Source organism: Pezoporus wallicus, unplaced genomic scaffold (genome assembly GCF_028554395.1).
Source record: "Pezoporus wallicus isolate ANWC-B61680 ecotype Strahan unplaced genomic scaffold, APGP_CSIRO_Pwel_v1 contig_8517, whole genome shotgun sequence".
NCBI classification, from domain to species: domain Eukaryota; kingdom Metazoa; phylum Chordata; class Aves; order Psittaciformes; family Psittacidae; genus Pezoporus; species Pezoporus wallicus.
Window position 1 is genome coordinate 1,122,572 of NW_026635263.1, and position 26,792 is coordinate 1,149,363.

At 47.5% G+C, this 26,792-nt stretch overlaps 1 protein-coding gene across 6 annotated transcripts in view; it reads right to left on the reverse strand.

The window, feature by feature from the left end:
• The window catches only part of RPH3AL (rabphilin 3A like (without C2 domains)), a 44,308-nt gene that overhangs the window by 15,893 nt on the left and 1,623 nt on the right, over positions 1-26,792 (reverse strand). The window contains exons 1-5 of one of the 6 annotated variants that reach the window (XM_057415948.1): positions 25,625-25,757; positions 16,444-16,554; positions 14,960-15,103; positions 12,898-13,027; positions 8,959-9,045 (exon numbers count right to left, since the gene is read on the reverse strand). In XM_057415948.1, the coding sequence (XP_057271931.1) occupies positions 8,959-9,045; positions 12,898-13,027; positions 14,960-15,103; positions 16,444-16,520 (438 nt within the window). In that variant the 5' untranslated portion in view covers positions 16,521-16,554; positions 25,625-25,757. Of the gene's footprint in view, positions 1-8,958; positions 9,046-12,897; positions 13,028-14,959; positions 15,104-16,443; positions 16,555-20,778; positions 20,800-23,835; positions 24,132-25,624; positions 25,758-26,792 lie in introns of those variants that run through there. The other 5 variants (XM_057415935.1, XM_057415925.1, XM_057415939.1 and 2 more) reach the window with 5 other exon arrangements.

Here is a 26,792-nt window from a genome sequence, read left to right on the forward strand (position 1 = left end):
AGCACAGCCTTCCCACCAAATTCAGCCCAGCCAATCCCACTGAGCTAGCTTGACCTCAAGGTGATCACGCAAACCGTGGAACTTCTTACATTCTCTGGGTCAAGACTACTTCTTTCTCTGATGCCCTGCTTGAGTCAAACACATATTCCCACACTTACTACAAGGATATCAGGATGAAGTTCCCTGGCTTGCACCAAGAACCAGGCAGTTCAGATTCTGCAGCTGTTGCTTTCCCACTGGGAATGCACAAAAAGAAAAGCTTCCTGGAGAACGCAGGCATGTGCCATGGGTGCCAATAGCTCCAAGCACATGGTCTGCTTAAAGAAAAACAAGTCTTGCACTGGCTGGAAGGGCAGCAAGTCCTCACAAGTCGCTCCTCCTGGGCTGGGTCCCTCTTTACTTTCAAGAGAGTCAAAGACCAGCAGCAGCTGAGGGACACAAGCAGCAATGCCAGGACAGCAGAAATGCTGCCTCATGTACCCTGGATGGCACAACTTCGGTGTTCATTTCACAGAGAAATTCAAGCCAAGCCAGATCATTTAACGGGTGGGCTTGAAAACCCCAGAAGAAGAAAAATACCACCTAAATAACCTGAACCTGTAGCAGGGAACGGACTGAGAGCACTAAACTGCAATATCTCCTGTAAGAATGCCCTCTACTCTCCAATTTAGTTTTAATGCTGCTTATGATGAAGGAGCTCTATTAAGTATATTTAATATAAAGCCTGCTGTGAGCCAGAGAAAAGGAAAAGGATGGCAGCTTAGACAAGGAAAAATGGCCTTTAAGACCCTATTCTTTTGTGCCTTCCAGCAGTCTAATAATGAGCTAATGAGACAACCAGGGCAAAAGTTAATGTAGTAAAAATATAATTTGCTATTTCATGCAGGGGGATAGAAACCTTGCACTTCTGTTCAGAGTGAAGGAGATCATCAGTGTTTCTGTCCCAAGTTTTCAAAGCATCTTGCATATGGTATCACCATGATGCACTGGGTGCAAATGCAGATGTCCTTAATTACAGCAATATGTTTGCAATTTGCATTTAGGGCTTAATCAAAGCAGAGGGCAGTGATAACACCTGGCACTCATGAGAAGTTCTTCTCATGCAGGCACAAAAAGCAGGACACCACCATCGCCATTTCACTGACAGCAGGAGATTGCTCAGCAGGTTGCCCAGTTCCTAGTCCAGAGCCATCACCAGAGAGCTAAATTAATCTCTATGTTTGGGGTCTTGAAAGCCAAGTGAAAGCAATCTGAATGCAGGAGGGAAACCTGGTAGCACGCATTTTAAAAGAGCACCCAGCAGAAGCAGTACAGGGTCGCTGTGACCTAGCACACACATCAGTTACTGTAAAAGAGAGATGCTCATGTGCACCACAGCATAATCTAGAAATGAGGAGATGATAACATCCTGCAGGTACACTAACATTTTCCTGATGGGTAACAGCCCAGAAGGATGGTGAGTCTGCCATTCAAGCAAAAAGCTGGGAAGCCAATTCCCCAAAGGGGAGAAAACTGCAAGCTCTTCTACAGAAAGGGCCTTGGCAGGCAGGACACTTTACCAGCTCCTTCACCACATGCAAGGAGCCAAAACAGTGACCCAGCCAGTCAAGGCACAAGCTGACACAGCTCTTCCTGTCCTCTCTGCTAGCACATAGGGACTGCACGGTATTTGGTATAGCTTGTACAACAGCACGTGTCAGCGCAGCACAGGGACGCTGGAGGATCTTGTTCTGCTATTGCAACAAAACCAAGAGTCAGGAAACAGAATATGGTTTTCAAATCTGGGACAGACACCTCTACATGGAGCTCAGTGTACTGTAAATTGGGTAACAATACACAGGAGCCGTAGGCTGGGTAAGCCCTGGTCTCCCTTGTTTCAGGGAGGCAAGAAGGCTTGGGAGCAGCTGCACTCAAAGGGTTTGCACCCCAGTGAGTGCCACAGCTTGAGGAGGGCAGGTTATCTGTCCCCTGCCACACACTGGGTAGCTGGGACACACGTAGCTTCCCTGCACAAATTGCCAGGGAGGAAGCAAGCCTTACAGCCATTTTCTAAACAGACCTTGCAACATCTGTAATTTAATTTGAAGCACTGAAGAGACCTATTATCTTCAGACGAGCTACAATTTAGGCACACCATAAACCCAATCAGACACAGCAAGGATTGCTGTAAGAAAAGGCTGGTCACCCCCAGGTTCCTCACTACCCCAAAGCAAGTCCAGTTATAGAAACAGTTAATGATACAATACACCCAGCTCTGAATTAGTAATACTAGTATAAAGTTGAGTCTACAATACATATTCACTTTAAATTGGTGCTTTTGACAGTTTGGTCTCATTACAGCAGTACTGAAATTGTTTTGAGATCAGCTCTAAAATCGTTGCAGCAAGATGCTCTCCCCTGTTTTAATTTAGCACCTCTGATCCCCTCAGGTTAGCAGCATGCCCCATCCAAAATGACAGCAGCTCACGTTCTGTTCTGCACATGGGCACACAGGTTAGTTTCAGCATCCATGCATCAAAACAGATCAATGCTGCTGACTGCTATTGATGGCAGTTTTATTGATTGCAAGAGTGGCCCGACAGCAAAGTTCTTGCTTGACTTTAAATTAATAAATCCATAACAGCTCTTCAACAATAAAACCCATGTTTATTAGAAGAAGTTTGCTCTTTCCAAGGAGGAAAGAGTTTTGCTCTCACCTGTCCCATTGACACACAAGGTAAAATCCAGCCCCCATGGCAGCCTGAGTTTGGGTAGAGCTGGAACTTCATCAGCAAGAGAGAGAAACAGCCCCTTCCAGCCTCCTGCAGCAACTGAAATTTAAGTAACATTGATCACCCCTTGCTCTAAGTGCTTGAAGGAAGGAAGATGCGTATCTGCATGATCCCAGATCAGAATGTAGTGGCCCAGTGTGTGGCTTAGGACAAAGCAGCCCCACCACGGCTCACTGGCTCAGCTGTCCCCAAGCCCACTGTGCTCAAACTGCCCAGCCAAAGACAGCCAAAATCCACTCCTATCCTTCTGCTTCCTCTGACATCTAACCTACCCTGAAGCAAAGTGAGGGAGGACATGGGAGAGGAGCTACTTTAGCAATAGTAGCTTTATTTTATTACTTCAGACCAATTTAACAGCCATGGCCATGACAAGTCCAGAGAGCTCACTGCCTTTTATAGCCCTGATAACATTTGTATTAAAAGCTGCGTTAAGCCATCATTCTAGCTATAGAATGAGATGGTGAGAAGCAGATGTGTACTTTTACCTAACACGTTCAAGTGCAGCCTGCAAATGGGACGTAACAGAGAATTACTGGGCCATGGTGAAACACATGCTACTGCTCAAACTTCTCCCTCCTCTTTCTCCTTCTCTGAACATAACAGTGCTAAAACACAAAACTTCTGAATAGAAAACATTAGGGCTTACTGATGGACAGGATCACAGCTGAAGGAATCATAGCTAATGCTCGGAGCCCCACTGAGTTCACTTTACCAAGCCACAAGCCCCCTAAACAGAGATGCTTAGAAAGGATCTTTGCTGCAAAGCCACATTTTGCTCTACCACCTAGTGCTTGCCACGCAGTAGCTGTTCTCATTCTGCAGCCCCGTTCCTTCACAGCAGCCCAGGCTGGGCTGCGTGAGGGGAAAACAGCTACCTTTAGCTTCCCGTGCTGACAGCAGCACTATTGGCTTAATCCCCCAGCAGCCGCAAGGCGGGGGAGCAGGTTCCCATGGGCTACAATGCTTACTGAAGAGAAAGGCACCTGCAAATGCAACCACCCTGGGAGGACTTCGTTGGCATTGCCCTCACGCAGCACATGCCCACACACTCACTTTGTCCCAGCTCTCCACCATGGCTCTGGCACGCTGCAAACCACTGGCAGGGAGAAAGAGCAAACGCTCTTCAGCTTCGTTATTTGCATTCATCTGCTTTTCCATAACACAGAGATTTCCAATTACATTATTTACAGCAATCTGTTGTCAACTCCCACATTCAGCACTTGAGGATGAAGAAAATTAAAAGGCAGTGAAATTGCTATTCGGAGCTTTGTTTCCGGAATAGCAAAATCTATCACACCCCTGACCCCAACGTTTCTCATGCTGCAATGGCTGCCAGCCTTCCATGATTTACCATTCCCCTCTCAATCAGGCCTCTTTTTTTCCTGTGGCTCTATTCTAGAGGACACTATTTTGAGTCTAACCAGTTTCTACCACCCCCAAAATAATATGGCAGGCTATTGATGAGTTCTTTGAATTGCAAACAGGTGCACATCACTTCGATTCAATCCAGAGTCACCCAAAATAAACACTCCCCTTCCATCAGGATGGTATTTTGCCAAGAAATCATCATATCAGGCTGCAATAACCCCAGACTATGCTGGTTGCTAATGTTCAAAACTGTATGAGTGCATATGTGAAAAGGGAAGTGCTGGGGGCAAGAGGGGAAGGAGGCAACTCCCTTGCTCCAGTGCAGTAATCTTCTTCCTCTGCATGGTTTATTGTGATAAACCAAAAAATGCAGCCAGCCATGAAAATGCCATTTAGAGGAAGAGAAGAAATTAAAGGGAAAGTGAAGCAAAGGGGACAAATTAAAACTTTAACAGGTCCCTGATAACTGACACTCCCTTTCATATTTGATGGGGTTTAAAAAATAACTATCTCCCCCCACCCTACTAAAGCTGTTTTCATTATCACTACAATTTTGATGTGCCAATTCAAATGTAAATGTGCATAAATGCTTCCAAGAGTATTTTAATTATGATGATAGCATCGCTAATTATGGATGTAAAATATATATATATATATAAAATGGTAACTCAGGAAGGTGCTTTGCAGAACCTGGTGGTATCAGTCAAAACAAGGCTGTGCAGAGTTAAACAGCTGAGGAGGGATTTGACAAAACACAGCAGGACCCATGTCCCCTTCAGGCCAGGTGATGGGCAGACTTCAGCCACATGCAACTAATTCAACATGGGCATCGCTGCCCAAGCTGTTACCAAGCTCACATGCTCTGCCCGAGGGCTGGCAGCAGGGAATCATTCCAGCTGTATATATGCCCACCACAGCTCCCACCAGGCAGGTTTTGCTCCTCTGACAGCTGCTGCAATAAGCCCGTTCTGCTGGAGGGCTTGGTCCCTTTCTGCCCTGCGTTCTCATTCCATGGGTGCATCACTGATTCACTGCCAAGCTAGCGAAGAGCCTCACTGCGAACCTGTGGCCAGTGTTTGCTGCAGCCATGGAACAGGTTTTCTAATCATGCCATGGGACTTCATATGCATACAGAGACAGGACTGCCCCAGGGAGGATCAGTCCTCCACATTCACTCTCCAGAAAGTGAATGCAAGATGCAAAGCCAAGAAAGGCAATGCAACACATGGAGGAGGGAAGAAGGGCGATTCTTGCCCTCAAAAGTGAATGTGATCTTGATTGAGTTTGCTTCTACCCTTGCTGGCAGGAACAATAAACCAGAATCTGCATCTGCTTTAATTGCACTGCCCTCAGACGTGGAATTAAATTGCAAAGTCAAATGTCCACAGAATCCTGGAACAACAAAAAGGTTTTTTTCAACAGATACCTCTACAAACAGCTAGGACAAGCGATATGTCCAAAAAGCCAGTTCTGGCCTAAAGCAGGTGAGGTCTATCTTATTTCAGGAAGAGAGGCACTTATGATGCAGGGTGTCTGCCGGTCTTTGGGGATGTTCTCTTTGTCAGTAAGAACATCCAGGCTCTTTCAGGTCCCAGCCATGTCAGAACACAGTACTTTCGTCCCCAGCACCTCCCTGGCACCTTGGAGACCCTTACCCTGATCATACACATCACACTTCAGAAGCTCAAGTGCTGCCCAACACACTGTTTTGCTTCTGCATGATTGGGATACAAGCAGCAGACAGAATCCATCAATCGCCTCCACTCTCCAGAAATAAGACAGTGTCAGAGCAACTTGTTCCTCATTGCTATGCAGCACAGCCTTTCCCAGCGGAGGTTTTCAAGGAAGCAGAAAGCAGCAAAGAACACTTCTGAATGGCTGAGGCTGGGATTCCCAAAGGGATCTATGGTCACCAAGCATTCAACTCCAACTGAAAACTGATGTAAACAATAGCTTGTTACTTTGGTCTTCATTTTGACCCAGCAGACAGATGATTAAAGCGTTACTGAAGCCAGGAGATTCTGTCCACACAGCAAAAGGGGGAGAGAACTAACACGTATCACTAAACTTACTGCTAAACTAGCTTAAATCAAGTCTACAGGGATAAATAACAACAAGGAAGATGGAGGGATGAAAGTTTTAGCATGTATGAACACCACCACATACCACAGCTGTTAACTACAGTGTCCAACCCCACCATGCTTGCTTGAGATCCTGGTGGGCCACAAGACTCACGTGCTCACTCAGAGCATGGCAGAGACTAAAGGGAACAATTACAGTCCTAGGCTCTTGTCCCAGCCAGATGACACTCATTAACTCTAGCCAACATCATTTAGTCCACCCAGGTTTCCAAATGACCTCTTTCTCATTTCAATGCCTGACAGTCTCTTGCTAACAGAATCGAGAGCTTCATAAATACCATACTCAAATAGCTTGAACAGTGGTTCAGAAAATTAGACAGCGATCAAAGCGCTGATGTGGGTGGAATCACCCAGCTTGGAAACACCACATCTCATCACACCTGCTGGGGGAGGCACTCCGAATCAGCATCAAACACTCACCCACCTGAGCGGCCAGCTCACTTCAGGGGCCTGACAAGTGGGGAGGTGTTGCCAGAGCTCTGTGGCCTGCGACAAGCCTAGTTTAAGCATGTATTTTGCTGGCATGGACTAAAGGACAACCTTGCTCAGACAAGCTGTGCATTGAGAAGGGGAGAGAAGAAGGGTGATTTTGACATGTTACTGCATCACACAACACAAAGTGCTTCAGTGTGTTCCTGAAGCTCCCTGCCTGGATGCCAGGAAATAAGACAGGTCCGACACCTACTCACCATGCAAGGGATTCAAAGGTTAGACAGAAATGAGAGCATCTGATCCCAAAAAACAGACAACCATCTGCACTCATTGATAGCAAATATAACCTTCAGCAAAGAGCATGGCCAAATGGGGTTGGTCCATAGCAGATGGCAATACAAGACAGATCCAAATCACAGGAACAGACAGCAATAAGGAACTGGTTGTGAACACAAGCCCTGAAAAAAAAACTGGTAATTTAATGCATGCCTTGTAATACCATGACACCAGAACTAGTTTCAGGGACTGCACCAGTCATCAGTTTAAGGCCCAAGAGCCTCATCTCCTCCTCACACACTTAGGGAAGACTTGATCAAACCACTTGCCAGGCATTTATTCTGACATTGCCTCAACTTTCTTGCCCTGGATGACATGCCTCGAGGCTTCCTCTAACTCCCAATGCTTCCCTGCCCTCTCCCAAATTAAAAGCAGAGCATATGGGAAGACAGAGGGAATGTATGCATGCCTGTCTGCATGTCCACACTGTTACCCTTCCAAACTTCCCCTTATCAGGGCACCAGAATCACTGCAAGCAAGAAAGAAGACAGACATGAACTGACCTTAAATAGAATCAAAAGATAAAGATGAAGCTTAGGGTTGGGAAGCAAGATGAGGCTATTTTTTAGTTAGTCTAAGAAGGAAAGGTCCATCCATTTTCATTAGGAAAGCACTCTGGCTTTATCTCTGGTTTCAGAGAGAGAGCGAGCTCTGAAGGTTACCCTACCCTCACACACTGGCCAATCTAACACTTATTGGACAGGTTAATATTCTTCTCTGTCCAGTGACCACAGCTCCTCATCATTTTTATAAGAAACACAAAAAAAACCCAAACAATTATACAGCATGAGATGAGGAAAAAAAGAATTATAGAAAGAACAGAATAACAGAAATAAAGACAATTTCAGTCCCATACCCATCTCTCTGCAGAACACAGAAAATATCTTGACTTGCCTTGCTCTCCATTTCGGGACCTACATCTGGGAGATTCAGTGTATCCAGTTATTAGCAATGTCCAAGGAGCTGGAATGCTCTCTGCCTGCCCTACCCACCCTGCTGCTCAAAAGCTGAGGACTGGCAGCATCCGTGTACCCCTCATCTTAGCTGAACATGAATTTTGCAAGTGCTCCCGCACAAACAGTCCCCTCTGATGTAAAACTTAAGCAAAGCCAAGTTTCCACAACTAGCAGCAAAAAAAATTTAGCAAAACACCTGCACAAATGCTCTCACTACACTTCAAAAATGGATGTAGCAGAGTATCCAGGTTTCACGGTTGGTTGCAGTGGTCAGAAATAGCTGCACTAGATTGATGTTCAAGGACCACAAGCAAAAGTCTGAAAGAAATTGATGGGAACAAGTGAAAATCCTTCTGTAATCACAGAACAAATTCACCGACTTCACTGTAGAGCAGCAAGCCCTGATGTTGGGGGATGCTGGCTGGCAGACAAAAATTGAGGCAGGCCATTGCTTTTTGCTGTGTAAAGTCAAAGATGAAGGATATAAAAATTTAAAGACCTGCATTAGAAGTCTCACACACTGTCAAGTTATGGGATTTTGCAGGCAGGGAGGAAACAGACTTATAAACTGCAATCCTGGTTATTTTTAGAGGGACAAATATTGCACTTATCCTCTACATCTCTCCAGCTGTATTGAAGAACCAGCGCTAGCCAAGTTTATTTGCCACAAAGCTGGGAAGGAAAGAGCATGGCAAAAGGTAACAGTCTCTTTATGACCAAAAAAATCCCACAAAGCTGTACAGGCTGCAGGGGATTCTGGGGGATTTTTTTCCCTCTACTCCCTCAATAAACCAAAGTTTTCACCATTGTGTGTGTTCATTGAGCCTCCCAAAACCAATCCCAAGCTTCCCTCCAAGCACCTAGGCGCAGGGAAGAGCCAATGCATGCTCAGCACAGACCTGGGGCAGGTAGGTGCATGCTGCTGAGCCCCATCTCTCCACAGTTGTATTTTACCTCTCTTTGTTCACTGCAGATCTTGCACAACCAAAGAGGACGTTTCTGGGCTCCAAAGGTTTCTATTCCACACTTGGTGCAAACTTTCTGAAACAAGAGAGGAAAAAATAAGGTGGCATTAGCAGCTCCCCACAGCCATATAGCCCTTGGGAGAGAGAAGGTCAGGAAGCATTTTTCCCAACAGTTCTGATTTGTTTTCCTTAAAAACCTAATCATGGCACAATTTTATTTAACCTGGAGAACCACCAACCACAGGAAGCTGCTCCAGGTCTATATGGACATGAGACAAAGGCAAATCTACAGTCTAGTCCTTGACTCCATTGGCAAGAAGAGAACTGGAAAGGGCAAATCAAAGCCCATGACCAACAGGTATATTTCCAGAGTTGTTTTTTTAATCCTAAACCCCAATCACTGTGCCATGGAAAGCAGCTAAAACTAAGTACAAACCAAGTTTGTGCAAGACTGGAAATCCTCTCTTCCCTTCCCTCACATACATAGTCTCAAACCCCATGACTTCTCCTCCATCTCAGCATTCAGTTGACAGCTATTGATTTGTGGCAGGGCCATGCCTACATGAACACTGTCTGAGCAGAATGCTTGATAACGCCACACGGCCTCTGCTGCTGCACAAGGGAACTTTCATGTCTCCGCGGGCATTACAAGCCATTTACAACCTGAATCATCTAATATTATATAATGAAGCTGATGTGTATCAGGCTTGGCTTACAGCTTGAATGAGAAATTGGATGAATTCTTTGATCCTCACAGAGCAAAAGCCACTCAGAAGAGGGCCCTGGAGAGCAAAACCTTGCTCAGAGACATGCGAATTTAATCTCCCCAGCTAAGGTTTTACATATGCCCGCCACCAGGCTGCTCCTCCTCTGAGACAGGAGGCCTGTGTTCAAGGATGAAAGTCTCAGTGGCTCACTTAGCCCTCATTGCCCATGCCTGGAGGAGGAATGATGGTACCTGAAGCAATGGCTTCACTGCATGAATAAATGCATCCGACTGTTTTGGTCAGCATAGTCCAGAGGCACGTCTGTCATGCTGCACAGAAAATGGAAGGGCAGCACTAACAGCCCCACAAAGGTTGGTGCTCTTCTCCATCTCTCTGTTTCAGTCCTCATCATTGCAGAGAAGTAAGAAGCAACCTATTGTGTTTGATGCATCAATACTCAACACTTGGGTGCTACCCAAATCAAGGGGGATTGCAGATGCAATTAGCAGACACCACCTGAACTACCCCAAATTCTCCCTCCCTCAAACCAAAACCTGAGGGAGCGACCCAGTCTTAAATACCCTCAAAGATCCCAATTCCCTCGCGTATAGCACATTCAAACACTCCCTCTAGTGGAAGTTTCCAAGCGATTTTATTCCTATTTTCACAGTTCTGATATAAACTGGGTTTATATTGAGCATCATTCATAGCCCCTCAAAAGATGACATAAAAATCAAGGACATTAAATGCATCCCCATTCCTATTTAAATACAAGATAAGGCACTTTCTTCTCCCACTTGTACTTCACCTTTTATACATGACACTGATACTCTCTGCACAATAAATGACCCATTATGCTTTGTCTAACTACTGTTATTGTTAACACATCTGGATTTGACTACATCTTTGTCATGCCATTATGTATTTATATCTAAGATAATAAAAACTAATATTAAATACATTCTTTGTAAAACAGAATGTGGCACTTCGAAAATCCATCAGGCTGCAAGAAATACAGAACCTCTATTTAGCGGAACGGACTTGCTGAAGCTAAGTTCTTTTCTACGTTTCAGATGCATCATTACAACAATTTCTGTTATTGAATTATGTGAGCTGCAATGAGATGGTTACAGAGCAAAGCCAGCAAGAAGAACAGGAACTTTAAAAATCTATAATTCCCTGACAAGTCATTTCTTATTGCATACAGCACTGCACGAGTGATAGATATCCCTGGATGAGAAGGGATGAGCTTAAAGTAACAGTCTACTGTGTGTGCTCTGCTGAAGGGTTGACTGCTCCCCCAGTTCCCTCCTTAGCATTATAAAACGGTAAGGGGAGAAGCCCAGGACACCCAGTCAGCATTGCCCTGAGCTTGCACGCAGCTGGAAAGTGCAAACAAGCAGGAAGCAGCTGCAAAATGAACACTGGAAAAGTAGGGTCTCACCTTAAAACAACCTGGGTATGAATGCTCCTGAACAGACTCCAGACAAAAAGGGAATAACCATAAAAAATAAAACCTAAAATCCCAGCCCTTCTCTGGGGTTTTCCAGTCACAGCTGGGGCTCCTGCAGCTAGGGGTTCCTATCTGCAACTGCAAATGGACAGGGCAGGGAAATGGCTGAATCAGTTTTTGCCTCCTCATTAGGGTACAAGGTTCACAGGAAGATTAGGAAGCACCAAGGCAATGTGACCTAGCTGGCTTTGGACAAGGTAAAAGCAGAACCATCAAGGGATGGAGGCAAGAATACAGCAAATCCTGTTATTCCATGTGGTTGAAACACAGGAAACAGCCAGCCGTCCCCTGTCTGCTATCCAGCCCTTTATTCTCCACAAGCACACATGCACAGAGCCCATGCACTTCCCATGCACCTCACTGAGAGAGCTGCTGAACCTTCAGTTCAAACCAGACCTTTAACTTCCTTGTACCTTACTGCTTCCCCAACACTTACCAAAATACTGGGTTAGGACTCAAAAGTTCAAAGATTGATGTTTACTTGCCCAGTCACTGCCTTACAAGAAATCTCCACTATAACCCCTGCCTCAGTCAAGCTACTTCTGCAAACTGAATCCAGTGGAGGAGCTCACTCAACAGCAAAGGCAGCACAGCTCACAGCAGCTCCTGCCCAGCAAGCACATATGGAGGGTTGCTGGGACCTCGGTTTTGACTCCAAGGGACACCCACCTTCCTTCTCCTACAAGAGCTCTGAGCCCAGCAGTGCTGCAGCCAACCATGGACCAGTGCAGGCCCAGCCTGGCAGCCTGTTCTGCATGAGAACTGCGTGTCACAAATGCTGTCAATGCCAGCACAAAAAGTTCTCCATCATGGCCTGAGTGGCAGCTTAACCACAGAGGTGCCAACATGCACCATTCCATGGTGAGGAGCAGGTTTTACTCAGTGCTGTCCTGTGAGATCCACAGGACACCTCCTCAGTGACACAGGGTGGGTGACACTAGTAAGTGTCTCCTTGGCTCTCGTACCCACCAGGGACAGAGTCAGCACACGTTGCTCCCTTCCACTCTACCACCAGCAAGTCAGAAACACTCCTGGCACGCAGCAGGTACCCTCATCTCTCCCCATGCAACATGCTGAGGCAAAGTCACTTACAGAGTGCTCTCCCCAGGGAAAGATGGGCTTCAAGTGCAGGAAAAACCGCCTCCCAGCAGAGGGAGGATAAGGTGGTTGCCTTGGAGATCATCATTTCCACAGCAATACAGATTAACCCCTTGGCTGCAGAGTCTAGACAAGCAACAGTTATCCCTCAGGGTGCTGGCAGAACAGCAATCTGCCTGAAAACTGATACTGCCTTTCAAACGGCACCCGTACAGTCCTGCCAACAACATACTCAAACACAGGCAGCCACCAGTGCACACAGTTGGAAACTTTACACTGGTTTGGAACTTGAAGACGGACTTGACTCCTCCAGAGAGAGGCATTACTGGAAAGCCTAAGGGCAGACCTTGCAGTAAGTAATAGTAAAGCACAAAGATTCTTTTATTGGTTGCTTGTCGTACATTTCTGCCCCTTCTCCCACTCTGCAAACCTGGAGTGGGAGGTACAGAGGGGCTGGTGCACAAAGTGCAGTTTAGGCACTTTAGGATCCTAAGGAATAAGGGGTGTAAGAGAAAACCTGATGCTCTGACACATTCCAAGTGGCCTGGTGGACTTTCTAGACAGCTCTGCTACCAGGAATATGCAGGAACCTGTGTGTAACTAAACCCACCTTTTTGCAATCCTGACAAAAGACCGCCGTGCTACCCAGCAGCCCAAGCAGTTCACCGCAAAGCAGGCACTGCGAGAGGCCATTCCCCATCGCGTTCTTCCTCATGTTCTCCAGCCGCTCCACCAGGCGCCTGGGGGGAAGAGGCAGAGCAGAGGTCAAAGCACTCACTTTGGAAATGGAAGCACATGGTACTGAGGCATGCCAAAAACCTGCACACGGGTGCTCCATACTCAGCCTGCCTTTGCTTCTTCTGAACAGTTTTGGGGCCCTTGCTGGGGGCCATATGTACTTTCACTTCAGCCCCTACACTCAAGTGTTTCCTATCAGCTGGCTCTTGCTCATCAGGGGATAAAAAGCTGTTTAAGTCCATCTACTGATGCTCACCAAGCCCTGAATAATAAAAACTTTGACTACTCCTGAGAGGTCTGACTCAGATAGCAGGGGCAAGGCAGACAGCTCACAAGAAGGGCTTGATCCTACACCCTTCAGGAACCCACTGTCACTGGGGCCACAGTTTCAGCACAATGATTTCCTGCCTGTAGAACAGGAAAAGCCTTTAGCGCTCAGATCAGGGCAAGTCAGACAACACCGGGAAAGGGCAGAGGAGTCAGACCTGCCAAGCTCTGCTCCATGTTTACATATATTCCCTGAAAGCCACACTGCAGGCACATGACTTGCCCACATTCCACTACAAGCAGGAAGGCCAGACTTGAAGCCATCAAACCAAAATGAGCCTGGCTGTAGTACAGGAATGCCAGAAACTGCTCCCTGCTGTGACTGACAGCCTGCTTGGAAGACAGGAAGCACACATGTATGCACGATGTCCATAGCAGCAGGACTACAAAAGGGAAGGAAGGCGGGATAAGCAATTAGGACGCAGGATGTGGAGAGCATGCAGAGCAGGGCTGCTGTCATGAGATCACTGCCTGGCAATTCTCAGGCATCCATTTGTAGACGAGGGCACTAACAGCCAGGCCATTTATCAGAGACAGTGACCAGTCACAGCCACACATGTGCCTGTGGCTCAGGGAGGAAACGCAATCCTGCTGTCCATGCAACCTCATCCTCATTAGCACTAATGTCCCCTCAACTAAGGCCCGTACTGAGAGGAAGGCAAGGTCTGTTTAAAAGAGGTACTGCCTATGGTGACGAGGTCAGACAGCACAGCCAGGCTGAGCCATCATTAATAGATTTATAATTCTTGACTTCAGCACAAGAAAATTCCCAGGACTTAACAAAGGCATTTTAGAGAATGCTGCAGCATGGGCACAGCAAAGCTATCACCTTCTGCAATTACACCAACCAACACAGAACGATCAGTCCCTCGGGGTTGCTGGCTGCTTCTGGGGCTGCTGGATCTCCATTATATCACACAAACATCAGTGTCAGGTCTTGTTAGCACTAACAGGCACTGCACAGGGACAGAGCAAAGCACAGAGGCAGGGAGCGGAGCCTGCTGGACATGGGCTGGGAGCTTCCTGTCTCACAAATAAGACCTCCAGCAGGACTGAAAGCAAATGGAAATCTGCAGCAGCAAAAGCATGCCCATAAACTAGACAATTCAAGCTAGCAAACCCCTTCCAGAGGGCTCAGCCAACTAGAACAAACGCATTCAGTGCTCCAGGCAAAATCCCAGGGGGCTGCTGCAGACAAGGGAAAACCTCACCGTGGCACCAGGAGCAGTTCCTGAGCTGTAGAGTGCACTAGCAGCAGGTGCAGCTGCATAAATCAACATCTTCCCCAGCCTCTTCCACTGGGCAGCCACTGGGGCAGCTGCCTTAGCAGAGGCTACATTTACCAGGTACTGTGTCAGTGGCTGCAACCACAGCAAGCCCCAAAGCTCAAAGAAGGCACAAGAAAGGCTTGAGACAGAGGCAGAAGGAAAACACCACATCCTTCCCAATGTTCATCGTCTCCAAAGAAGCAACATGGGAGGATAAAGTAACTGACTTAAGGGATGCTCTGACTGATGAAGGCTGAGCTCAGGCAGCCAGGAGAGCCACTCCTCTGTCTGAGCTGACCTTTCCTTCTGAGGGAAAGGGACAAATGAACGTGACTGTACCCGATGCGCTGCTGCTCAATGATGTCCAATTTCTCTGCCTTGCGGATGACTTCCAGAATGACCTCAAGTTCCTGTGGGCTCAGAGCCTGCATCTTCCTCTGCTTCTCCGTCTGGAACGTGTGCACTGACCAGCCTGTCTGAAGCCTGGGGATGGTGGCAGGGGGGAGAGCAGAAGGAAGAATTAAGCTGTGAAAGAAAAGTACAAAACCCCTGCCATGACCCACAAGGCCAAGCCTGCCAGGCACATAGAGCCCACATCAGCCTTCCATCAGAGAAGTCTGTTCCCTAGCTAATGCCCAAAATAGGAGTGTATTCTCACTGACTAGATCACCACATCACTCCTCCCGCAACACTGAGTCTGCGCCATCTCTCCCTGCCCTCTCATTTTCCTCTCTGCTCCAGTTCATATTTTACTACTCCATGTCCTCACTCCTATTTTGCTCTGTCCACAAAGAAAAACTAATGCGCCTAAGGATGGCCATCCTGGGGGTATCCTTGCAAAGATGGGTGCTGACTCTGGAACACAGGGATTACCTGCACCCTCCTCTCTCCAGATGGCATGTTTCTAAGGTCCTCAGTACAAACACACAAATCATCAGCCACACATGGAAATATAAATTTGGCAACTTCCTCCCTTGGCCTAACACAGGCCCCCACAAGGACTTCAGCATCCACTTCCCTCCGTGCCTCCCATACAATGGCTGACATTACTCCTCAGCTCACCTGGGGACAGGCGGGAGCTTTCACAGCACAATTAATTACTATTCAGTAGGGGTTTAGAGGTCACTGGCTAAAGTCACAGCTGCTGCAGAATGTAGGGCACTATCAGACACAGCTGTCTTAATGAGGCTCTCAGGTGAAGGCTGGTGAAGCGGCAGTGGTGTGCACTGTTCACAGTCCCCCCCAGACACAGTGTGACCTCCTATTTTCTAACACTACAGCAGGCTGACCCCAGAGGTTCACACAACAGCAGAGGTGGCAGTGGTATCACACTGGCTGCCAGAGAAGAAAAGCATACAGGAAACAAATGCAATTGTAGTGCTTGACTCATCTCTATCCCTTTTGTCTTTACGTTATGCAGTAATTTAACTTCAGGAGAAATGAGATCAAATGACAAGTTCCTAATACAAAAGAGTTCTGGCAGCTGGGGGATGCTATCAATTATATTGTAGGGTGCTGCAGAGATATATGCCTGCCTCCAAGCCCTTCCTTTCACCCAGGGGAGGGCTGGTGGGATGGAACACACCACACAGCAGCTAAACTGCAAATTCCACTGTAGGCTGGCAGCTCTGAGCAGCAGCCAAGCACCAAGCCCCAGCGTAGCAGGCTCCTCTCCCACCCAAGCAGCATACTTCTAGGCTACAGAGGGGTTTGCATGACAAGCAAACCCCTGTGAATGAGGCCAGTGCTCCGCACAGATAACAGGAAACCATTCAGGCCAGAGCCAAGGCTAGGAGAAGAGGAGGAGGATGGTGAGGACTCACTTGGCACGCAGTGCGAGCTGCCGGTCATTGGGGCACACCCACTGGCCTGTCCCACTGCCAAATATCATGTCAGCCATGGCACCAGCCTGGGAGGAGAGGCAGGGATCACACCTGTAAGAAGAAAACACCAGCACTGAATACAGCTGCCATTCCACCCTGGAGAAACCTCAGGGCAGTGCTTGGCACAGCCTTCTTAACCATTCCAGAAGGCTGCTCTGCTGGCATTACACATGGTGGAAGTAGACAGACCCTCACCTACAAACAGCGACAAAAACATACCATCATCCTCATAAAATACAAGCCAATAGATACCTTCAAATACCTTGAAGACAAGGCTGGAAGTTTATATTTTATCATACTCTAAAAACAGAAAGCCAGAGACTCTTTGTCAGTTCAGATTTTTCATTTCAAACTAGAGAAAAGTGTTTTTAAGAAAAATCTCTGCTCCATCACCTCTGGAGCCCCAACGCTGCAGTACTGACAGTGAAAGCCACTCTAAAGGACACAAAGAAGCTACAAGTTGCTTTTTTGTTTACCTCTTAATAGGGTAACAAACAAAAACCCACTTGACAATCAGCATGAATAGGTGGCAAGACATTTCATTCATTAAAACTGCTTCCATAATAACCTGATATTTATAACTACAGTCTACACTAGCAGCTTGTTTGCATTCTCTGATGCTTAAGACGGCACCTCTAGCAGCAGACCCTCCTACTGAGGCTCCTGTGACTGGCACAATCACACCAGTGAGTCCTTGTTCAATGACAGTATCACTGTGAACTGATGAGTAAAGGCAGCGAAAACCAATTTCCACACACTCATAGGAGAAACACATCCCCAAGAGACTGCAACTAAGCAATTCTGAGTCCTACCAGCAGCAAAGATGAACAGAAAGCACCAAGGGACAGACACAGCCAAAATACTACAGCGGAGGCAAAATTAGTCTTGATGTACAGAGCTTTTCTCCAGCTGGATTTGCTCTCCAGCAGACCAAGTGTCTCACAAGCCCTAATGCATAAATTTCCAGGTATTAATACTTACCTTCCCTAGAACAGACACTTGCTAGCTTTGAAACCATACCTGCTGGGCAGAGATAACATGTTTAATTCTGTTTGGCAAACACAAATCAGATACAATAGCAGGCAAGGTATATCACCTGCCAACTGTGCAGTAGTTCCCAAGAAAACACATGTTCCAGTCTCAATCCACAGCACTCTGACCACAGCAGTGCCCGTGGCTCAGTGTGCTGTACCTACACTTGCTATCTATGGCTGACACACAGAGGTTTCTGCTTCTGTGCCAGGCAGGAGGCATCACAGGCTGCATGGCCTTGGCCCTCTGACACAGGCAGCTTCTGCAAATTCATCTCCCTCCCTGTGCTGAGCTCACATGTGCCACACACTGCACTTGATCCCCAGCACAAGAATGCTAACTTGTGCTAGAGAACTGACAGCTCTCTGCTGCCAAACCCCATGTCAAGCTTGAGAGCCAAAACTGTTACAAACAATGAACCAGTTCCCTCCTCTCAGGTCATCCAATTTCTCTAGAAAGTCTGAAAACTCAGAGATTACAACAGGCAGGAGAAAAGAGGAGAAATTCCACAGGAAGCATGGATTTCTTTCGGTGCAAGGGGACAGATGTATAGAAAGGGTGAAGGCTCTAACAATTCAGCATAATGCTCAGCAGGCACAGCCCAACTGCACACAAAAGTGAAGTATGGAGGAGATGAGAGGCTGCAGGAAAGATTTGGCAGAGAAAGAGGGTTGAGACAGCAAGGACAAACAAAAGCATCACACAGGATTTCGTAAACCTTTCTCTCCTACATTAGTTTTGAAATGGATCAGCCCTAGAATGAATCCTTGAAGGCTGGCATCTTGGCTTACCAACAAATGTCACACATGCTGTGGCATTCCCATTTTATCCCAGAACACCTCCTGCTCTTTGCGTCTTCTTCATTATCTCAAGCAAGGAGAGAAGGCAGCAGTCCCCACATACATCCTATAACAGCTCACACACAGGGGAGCAATCAAGCATTAAGAGCAATCGAATCTGGATGCTCCCACCCCCAGGCCACTGTTAAAAGCAGAAAGAAGCTACAATTTCACAGAGAATGGCAGACCTGGCATTTTCCAGAGATTTTCCAAGCCTGTGGTGCATTGTTACAGAATTATATGCACATGTAGCCTCACAAATGCATATATTAAATTACTCTTCAGATATACCATGTACCTTCCCTCCCACTCACACACACCTGAAGCACTCAGTGTCCACTGGCAAGGCTAAATGCACTCAACCATACTGATGCGAGCAGTACTGGCAGCTGTGGGATGTTTAAGAAAACATAAAAGCTAGAGCTGGAGATGAGCCCGATACCATGGTTAGGGCAGGGGAGTTTGCTTTGCCAACAGCTGTGCTTTCAGGGTGGAAAGCTGTGCTGAATACATCTGCCCCTTTCCCAGCAGAGCTTTATCTGCTCTAACAGAGCTGAAGGCAAGGCAGAATAGAGCACATCAGCTGAGCATTTTACTCAGGAGAAACCTAAGCACATTCTTCAGCCTCATACCACAGCGCTCTTTTCTCAGCATGACTGAACAAAAACAAGCAATGTCATGCTCTTTTGACTCTTGTTACTCAGCATAAGCTTTCTGTTCTCCATTCCCTGAGCAGCATCTGCAAAGAAAGAAGGAAAACAAAGCACAGCCTAGAGACTCATCATATGCCAAAACAGTCTTCAGACTGATTATTCCATAAAATATTTACAGGAGCATTTTCTTTTGGCAGCTTTGGGTATCTGCTGCTCCCTCCAAGGTAAATTGGCATTGAAGGTGGCTTCACACCTTTATAAGAAAAAAGCCTGGTGTGGTTCGATACAACTACCTCAGAGAAGGAAAGAAGGATGTGGACTGCAGGCCACAGTCTGCTGGCAAGGAAACAGAAACACTAGTAAGATTGCATGGAAAAGATTATCTTGCATGGCTGCGGGAACGATGCCAAAGAAAAGGTACCAGTATCTGGAAGGCATGAAACATCCTCCCTTTTATCTCTGTACAGGACAAGAAGTACAGTGGAATCAGCCTAATCAGAAACACTGAGATAGCAGAACCTCCCCAGCCTGGGGAGTCATTTCTATGGGCTGTGGTGAAACACCCCTCTCTTGCAGTCAGCCTCTACTGCATTCTCTCTCAAAAATACTCCAGCTAACACGTAGCTCACTGAGCCATCCCTGTCCTCTGCTCCTCTCAACAATCTAACAAAGGGCAGAAGCAGCCAGCCTCTAGCAGTGAGAGAACAAGAGAATCCACAGCTCTTGGCCCAGCTGCAAATACACTGCATACAGAATAAAGGGGCTGCACAAGTACTCAGCATTACAGAAAGCAAACTTCCCACTCCAAGATTCTGCTTTTTACTTGAATTAAGAATTAAAAGGCAGTTCTTATCAATACTCTGTGACCCGCTTGAAAAACACTCCACCTGTTTATTCCTTTCCCATGATGGAGGAAATCATGTGAAACAAAACCTCATTAAATCTGAGTCCACCTGGCTGCCCTTGGCACAGATGCTAAGGGGAGTGCAGCAAGGAAGGAGTGCTACCCTGCAGCAAGCAAACCCTTTGCAGAGGGCTAGGAGCATTTTGGAGGATGCAGAACTGAGCACACCTCTGCCTTAAGCTCTGATGACTGCTTCTGCTGTTTCTGTGATGTGACTTGGACTTTGCAGCCAGAGAGCAAGGCACCTGAGTACATGACTCAGGCAAGGGAGAAGTCTTCCAGTGGCGTCTGAGTGAAGGGGAAAGCTGCAGGGTCACGCTGCTGATTTGGCCCCACATCCCTGCAGAGTGACCGTAAGACAGCCAACTGAGCAAGATCTTTCCCACTGGACAGTCCCTGCTTGGCCTGGAGGATGAAGGTGGCTGCAGTCAGCTGTGGGGCAGCACATCCTCCAGGCTCTTCTGTGAAAGAAGGCCAGTTTTCTCAGCAGAATAGCAACATAAACATCACACATCTTTAATAACAGAGCACAGTCACAGTAGGTCATGCCGAAGGTCCTGTGTGCATGGCACCTGCTACCTGACCAGCTCCAAGAACAGACACTTAAGGAAGACTATTAGAACAGAGCACAACACAGCAATACTTTTCCAGAATACCCTCCCAGACTCCAAAGATTCCTGGATCATGCACTCCCTAAGCCAGGCTGTAACTGTATTTAACACCCTTAACAGTGTTCTGCCCCAAATTTATTAGCTTGCTTTTTCAGCTCATGTACACTTGTAGCACTGTCTTGCTACACCGAATCACTTCCCCACTCCTCCACCCCAAACACATTTATCTTGACTACATCAAAGTTAAACCTGAAGGGTCTTGTTGACATTGAGGCAATCCTTGCAGTAGAAAACACCTCCTCCCAGCAGCGAATGCACAGCCTGCACGAGCCCTCCAGCCGCTGGGCTGATTACAGGTGCTCATGAAGCATTAAATCCTTGGAGCCCTCCAAATACAAAAATGTCCTACACCGGCCCATAAGGAGGTCTCCAGTCATTCATTTGCCCAGTTATTTCAGCTAAGCAGCTCGTGTCTATATTAATTTGGGTTTATAGGAAATTAATTAGGCAATTTTTTGTTTAATACTTCATTTAAAAAATAAAAATTAAACAGTTGGCCAGAGACAAGTTCCCAATTCCCAACCCGAGCTGTGCCAGTGTAATTAACTTGCCTGCTTCCAGGGCGTCAGCTCCCCCAGGACTCCCAGCTTGCACCAGGTACCGTGCTGGCCTGTTTCTCCTTTTAGCTGCTGCTCCCTCACAGAGGCAGTGTAATTACTCTCTGCTCCAGACCCCATTATCCCCAGGAAACCTTAGCAACTAAGTGAGTGTTTGCTCTTGTTGCTATGACAGAGGATAAATGAGTAGCAGAGATAGATAAGGCTAGCCCGGCCTCTGCCTCCCACCCACCGATGGCCAGTCCCTTTTCCTCACAGACACTTAGTCGCGCAGCAGGGAGACAAGCGCGACAGGCAGGGAAAGGCTGTTTAGTCCAGACACAAGTCTTCCCCTCATGTTTTAAAGATCCTAGTGCCGCAGTTGTATTTCAAAGCACACCACTGTTTTGAAGTGACAGAATAACCCTTGGGGCTGTAGGATCAGCGGCAGAAGACACACACTTGACTTTCAAGATACAGCCATGCCTCAGAGCCAGAGGGGAGTAACTGTGTCTCTACAAGTGCTGGCCTGAATGAGGGGTTTATTAAAGCTTTTCTCACACACAAACTATTTTGAACTGCCTCTTCACACCTATGTCTATGTAGCAAATTGTCAGTCCCTCCAGTAGCAAAGGAGCCTGCTATAAGCATAAACATTTTATAGGGGTGAAGCAGGCAGGAAGCACAAGCCCAGTGGAGCCAAGTGATCCTCATCACCTTCCTGCTCTCAGAAAGGGAGAGAGCTGGGCCAGTGCACAGGGGCACAGCTGAGAAATGGCCTTTTGCTACTTCTTACTAAGGCAAATCCCCACAAGAGCTCAAACCCTTAGCACATGAAAGCCAAGCAACACAAGGAATCCAATATGATCACGCTTGACTTGCAGCTCTGTGGCTTGGGGCAACAGAGACAAGGAAAACTCAATGTCCAAATAAACATCACGAAGCCTTAGCAAGCTTTGGGGCAACAACTTAAGAACCCAATCAAGCAGACCTCCAGTCTGTCTCACCATGAAAGCTCAATCTCAGCAACAGTGAAATTGGGGAAATCCTCATTCAGAGCCGTGTACTGGGATCTGATTGGCACAGCCCAAATTAAACACAAACTAACTGCAGCACACAGAAAGTGAGAGGTGTCATTATCATGTAAGGCCAAGTTGGAAAAGGACCAAATGAGAATGAAGTCTGGGGGGAAAACAAAGAAAGTTCCTACGTGCCTGAGCTGCTTCCCAATCCTAGCAGTAGTGGCAAGAAGCCTAACTGCTTTTAAGATGGAGCTCGTTAAAGAGCTTATAAAGTACAATGCCCTGGAGGTCCATGCCAGTCCCGTGAGTGGGAAGATAAAATCAGCTCTACAGGAAAACCGACATAAGGCACCAACAAGCCTGTATTAATGAAGGGCACCTATTAGCATGGCTACTTGATATATGGCAATCTATAAAGAACAGGTTTTTGACTAGGCAAAGCAGTATTCCTGCTCCCTAGCACCCTACGATGCTGGGGAGGAAAGCCAGCACTGTTCCACCTGCCAAGGTGTATCTTTATTTACTAGACCTTGGCCCTATTTCCTTTTGATCCCCAGCCAGGCAGGTACGTTGTGCAAAGTGAATAATTCATGAAGACAGCACACTGACTCACATTCTGGGGCAGGTTGATCTGGCAGAGGCCTAGGAGAAGCAAATTAGCATCTAAATGGCCAATTAGAGAGACTCACTTCACTATTCTGATATGCTAAAAAGCTCAGGAGGCTTCCTGCAGCCGGAGGTTGGCAGGGTGGAATCAGCACCTCCCAGCCTCCCGAGGAGCAGTGAGTTTCTTAGAAAGAAGTGGACATCGCAGGGAAGCACTGGCCAGCGTTTGTCAATGAATCCCTTGCAGGGAACCTCATGCAGCCTATCTCACTGGTAACCTTAAGAGAACCAGGAAAAGCACAGCCCAGGGCCAGTGGAGAAACTCTACTGAGCAGCCTGACCCCCAACCCTGCCAGAATCTCACTGTTCAGCATGGCTCTGAGCCACGGGCCTGCCGTCACCTCTGGAGGATGAAATACCCTTTCTCAGCAACCTTAAGCTATAGTATTGGGTTTAAACATCCTAGGAAGCCTCTGAGCAACACGCAAGCACAGCCAGTTCTAACTCTTAAGACCCTTATCACCCTGAACATTGTTGGTACGAGCAGAAATCAAGCCGTGGACTTTGACCAGGCCCTGGAGAGTACCTGACCCAAGCTACAGGAGACTAAGAACCCTGAGGATGCGCACAGCACGTCATTCTTTTGCACATACAACAGCATCCATCTCCCGGTGTCAGAGTGCCAAAAGGAACAAGGACAATCCATCCTCTGCCAGGTGCACGTGCCTGCTCCAACCGCACAACAAGCACAAACCCAGCAGTATTCAAAACCCCGCCAGGTTGGTAATATTTTCCAAGGAGCACGTTGCTCTCAGCCTCCCATTTCTGGCTTGCTTCCCCACACACCTCGGTCACTTACATTCAGTTACCCTCAGAAGGCTGAATTCCACCTCGACTCAGCCTGTGCAGTTCATCCAGCTGCGTTTCTGGGCTGCTTTCAGCAGCGTTTTGGACAAGCCTCTCCCACCTGTGGAGCTCCGGGTCTGAGTGCCCCAGTGCTCCGCAACAGCTGCTCCCCCGCCCCAGCATGCCCGCTTTCCCCGCCGCTCTCCGGACAACCAGGACGCACCAGCACCCGAAACTCGGCTCCAAACTCCGCACGAAGCGCCCGGGCGCCTTCCCGGTACAGAGCTGCACCGTCCCCGCCCGGCGCGAAGTCCTCCCGCGTACCCACCTGTCCTCCGGCCCAGCTGCCCCGGCAAAACGAGCAGCCGGCTCCGCCAGGGGCCACGCTGCGACCCGGAGCCGCCCCCCTGGACAACGCGGAAATGGAGCTCACCGGGACCGCCGCCTTCTCCACCGCCTCCAGCCCCGGCGGCGCCGCCCGCGCCCCACCGGCCTCCCCCGCGGGCACAGGCTCCCCCTGGCGGCGCCGCGTCGCACCCGCCCCGGTAGAACCGGCGGCCGCCGAGGCCCGGCCCGGAGCTGAGCAAGGGTGCGCTGAGCCAAGCCCGGGATAAAGCACCCTGGAGAAACCCCAAACTGCAAACAAGGAAAGGCGGTAGCAAAATAACCCTCAAACCAAAACAGACCTCAAAAGAAACCTCAAACCAAAACCCTCAGAACACAACAAAACCCCAAACAAAACAAAAACTTCAAAACAAACTAAACCTTAAACCAAAACAAATGCCCAAACCTCAAAACAAACCAGCTCAAAACTCAAAGCAAGCACAAACCCAACCAAGCCAACCAACCCACCAAAACCACCACCAACAACAAAAAACCCCAAAGTAAAAAACCCCACATCTAAATAGCCTCATGAAACAAACAAATCCCAGCGAAAGCCTACCCCACCCCAAAAATGAATTTTGCAGGGAAAGCTCAAAGCAAGAGCACCCTGTGGCAATGCAAGGTGAGCTGCTGGGACTGGGACAGGCATGGGGAGCTCATAGCTTTTAAAAATTAAGGGCCTAAAACTGCAGAGGGAGCCTAAAACCAGACACCAGCTACAGAATGTTGGCCGGGATCAGGAGGAAAACTTGGTCCTGCATTTTGTACAGTTAAAGCTGTTCATCCCGGAAATGCCATGGATGGGCCTCCTTGTCCACAGAAGCTATGTGGAGGAAGGGCTATGAAGCTGGCACAGTGTGGACCCAACATGAACCCAACACAGCAAGATAAACACAACAAACTGCCCCAGCCAGATTGCTGCCCCTGCAGAGAGGGACCTTGGGGCTGGTGGGGCTTTTCTCCTGCATTCAACAATTGTTTATAGGCCCCACCTTCAGGCTTCTTTGCAATCAACTGTGTCTTGGTGCTCTGGAGATCCATACAAGCACTAATAACTGTCCCACAGGGAGGGTGGGGAGCCAGGAGAAAAGCACTTGGTGAAGTGACAACCTGCAATCATATGGTGAGTCAACAGAAAACCACAGGAAAACCATTATTCCTTTGCACTAGCCTGCAAACACAGAAATTACAGCTCATGACTGTCTAAATGTCCAGTGGATGCAGTGAGTAAATTTGCCATGTGGGAGGATGAAAGGAAGAGAAAAGGAGAGAAGGGAAAGAGAAAGGAAAAGAGACCCTCAGTCTGTGCTTTTATTGCCTGTTCAGAGCCTGCTCTTGAGAAACCTGGTGCCCTGCAAGCTTCCACACACCCACAAGACCTCAGGGTAAGCTTAGGGACCTTTTAACTAAATCAGGTTCAAGTCTGAGTATATATTTTGCTATTCAATTTAGGCAAGTGTTGAAAAATACATCAGAGGAAGCAGTGTTTGTACTAATACAGAGCCTGCATTTCCGTGGGAGAAAGCGCTTCAAGATGACTTTTCACACCAGGGTAGTCCTCCACAGAGTCAATAGTATAAATAAATTAAACACACAGTTCAGCCAACTTCAGGATAAAGATAAATTACCTTATTCCACCAGCTGGATTGGCAGGAGCAATAGGCACAGGAAATGACACACGTCTCAGAGCCTGTATCCATTCTGCTGTTGAATTTGCTCGTTGGGATCCCCACAGATGCTTCAGAGTCCGACTGCAAGACTGGGCGTTGATAGCTGGAAGTCACAGAGAATAAATATGACATTACCTTAAAAAATTTAAAAGGCTAAGTATGAGTTTTAGCTTGATAGCATGAAGTCAATTTTTAATATACTCGTTTCTCAGAACACAGGCACTTCCAGTTCCACGAAAAGAACCCTTCAAAATCTCTCTGTTATCAATGATGGGTCCCACTGAATTATTCACCAGATCACAGCTGCCAGGGATTTTAAATATGACAAGGATTGTAAGGGATAGCAGCCTTCTCCTGCAGGCCTATCAGCGATGCTGACAGTTGCACCATAGATGCCCCAAGCTGCTCCAGTCTGCTTTTAGCATAGCACATAACTGCACACCAGGGAGCAGCCTTCCTGCATCACCCTCAAACCAGCATGTGTCTCAAGAAATAAAGACCATTTAAATGATGTTGAACTCCTGGGTATGAAGGTATCCTCCAGAAGAACTACAGATGCTTAAAAACAGCCCTATTGTACAACAAAACAGTCCTAATTGTAACCATCCTGGAGTACTGCAGGAAGATTCCTGGTTTGAGCACTGGACTGGTGAGCAGGGGTCTGGGTTCCTAATCTCAGCCCTGTCGTGCTGGGCAATCGGTGCTGAGGTGTTGCACTGCTGGTCTACACAAATAATAATCAGAGTATTAATTTTAATTATGAGCAGTTTTAAACACAGTGAACACCAAAGGCCAAACTGTCTGGCTGCTTATCTCTGAAAGACCATTTCCTAGGGATACAGGCTGACAACCAGCAAGGAGCTGCCACAGCCAGAGGTGTTTGGCACTCCCTTCCCATCGCCCTGACCCCTCCAGCTCGGTCTAACCCTTTCACAGTTCATAGCAAGAGGGACAGGATCTTTCCCCAAGCTGTTCCTGTAATTGCAATCTGCTACTATTTGGTCCTCAGTGATTCAGTTTGTATTTGTCCTTCTAATTCTCACTCCTCAATAAAAAAGTCAATAACTCAGTACCTAATCTGAGGAAAAAATAAATAATCTTGCCTATAGAGCACACTTGCTTGAGA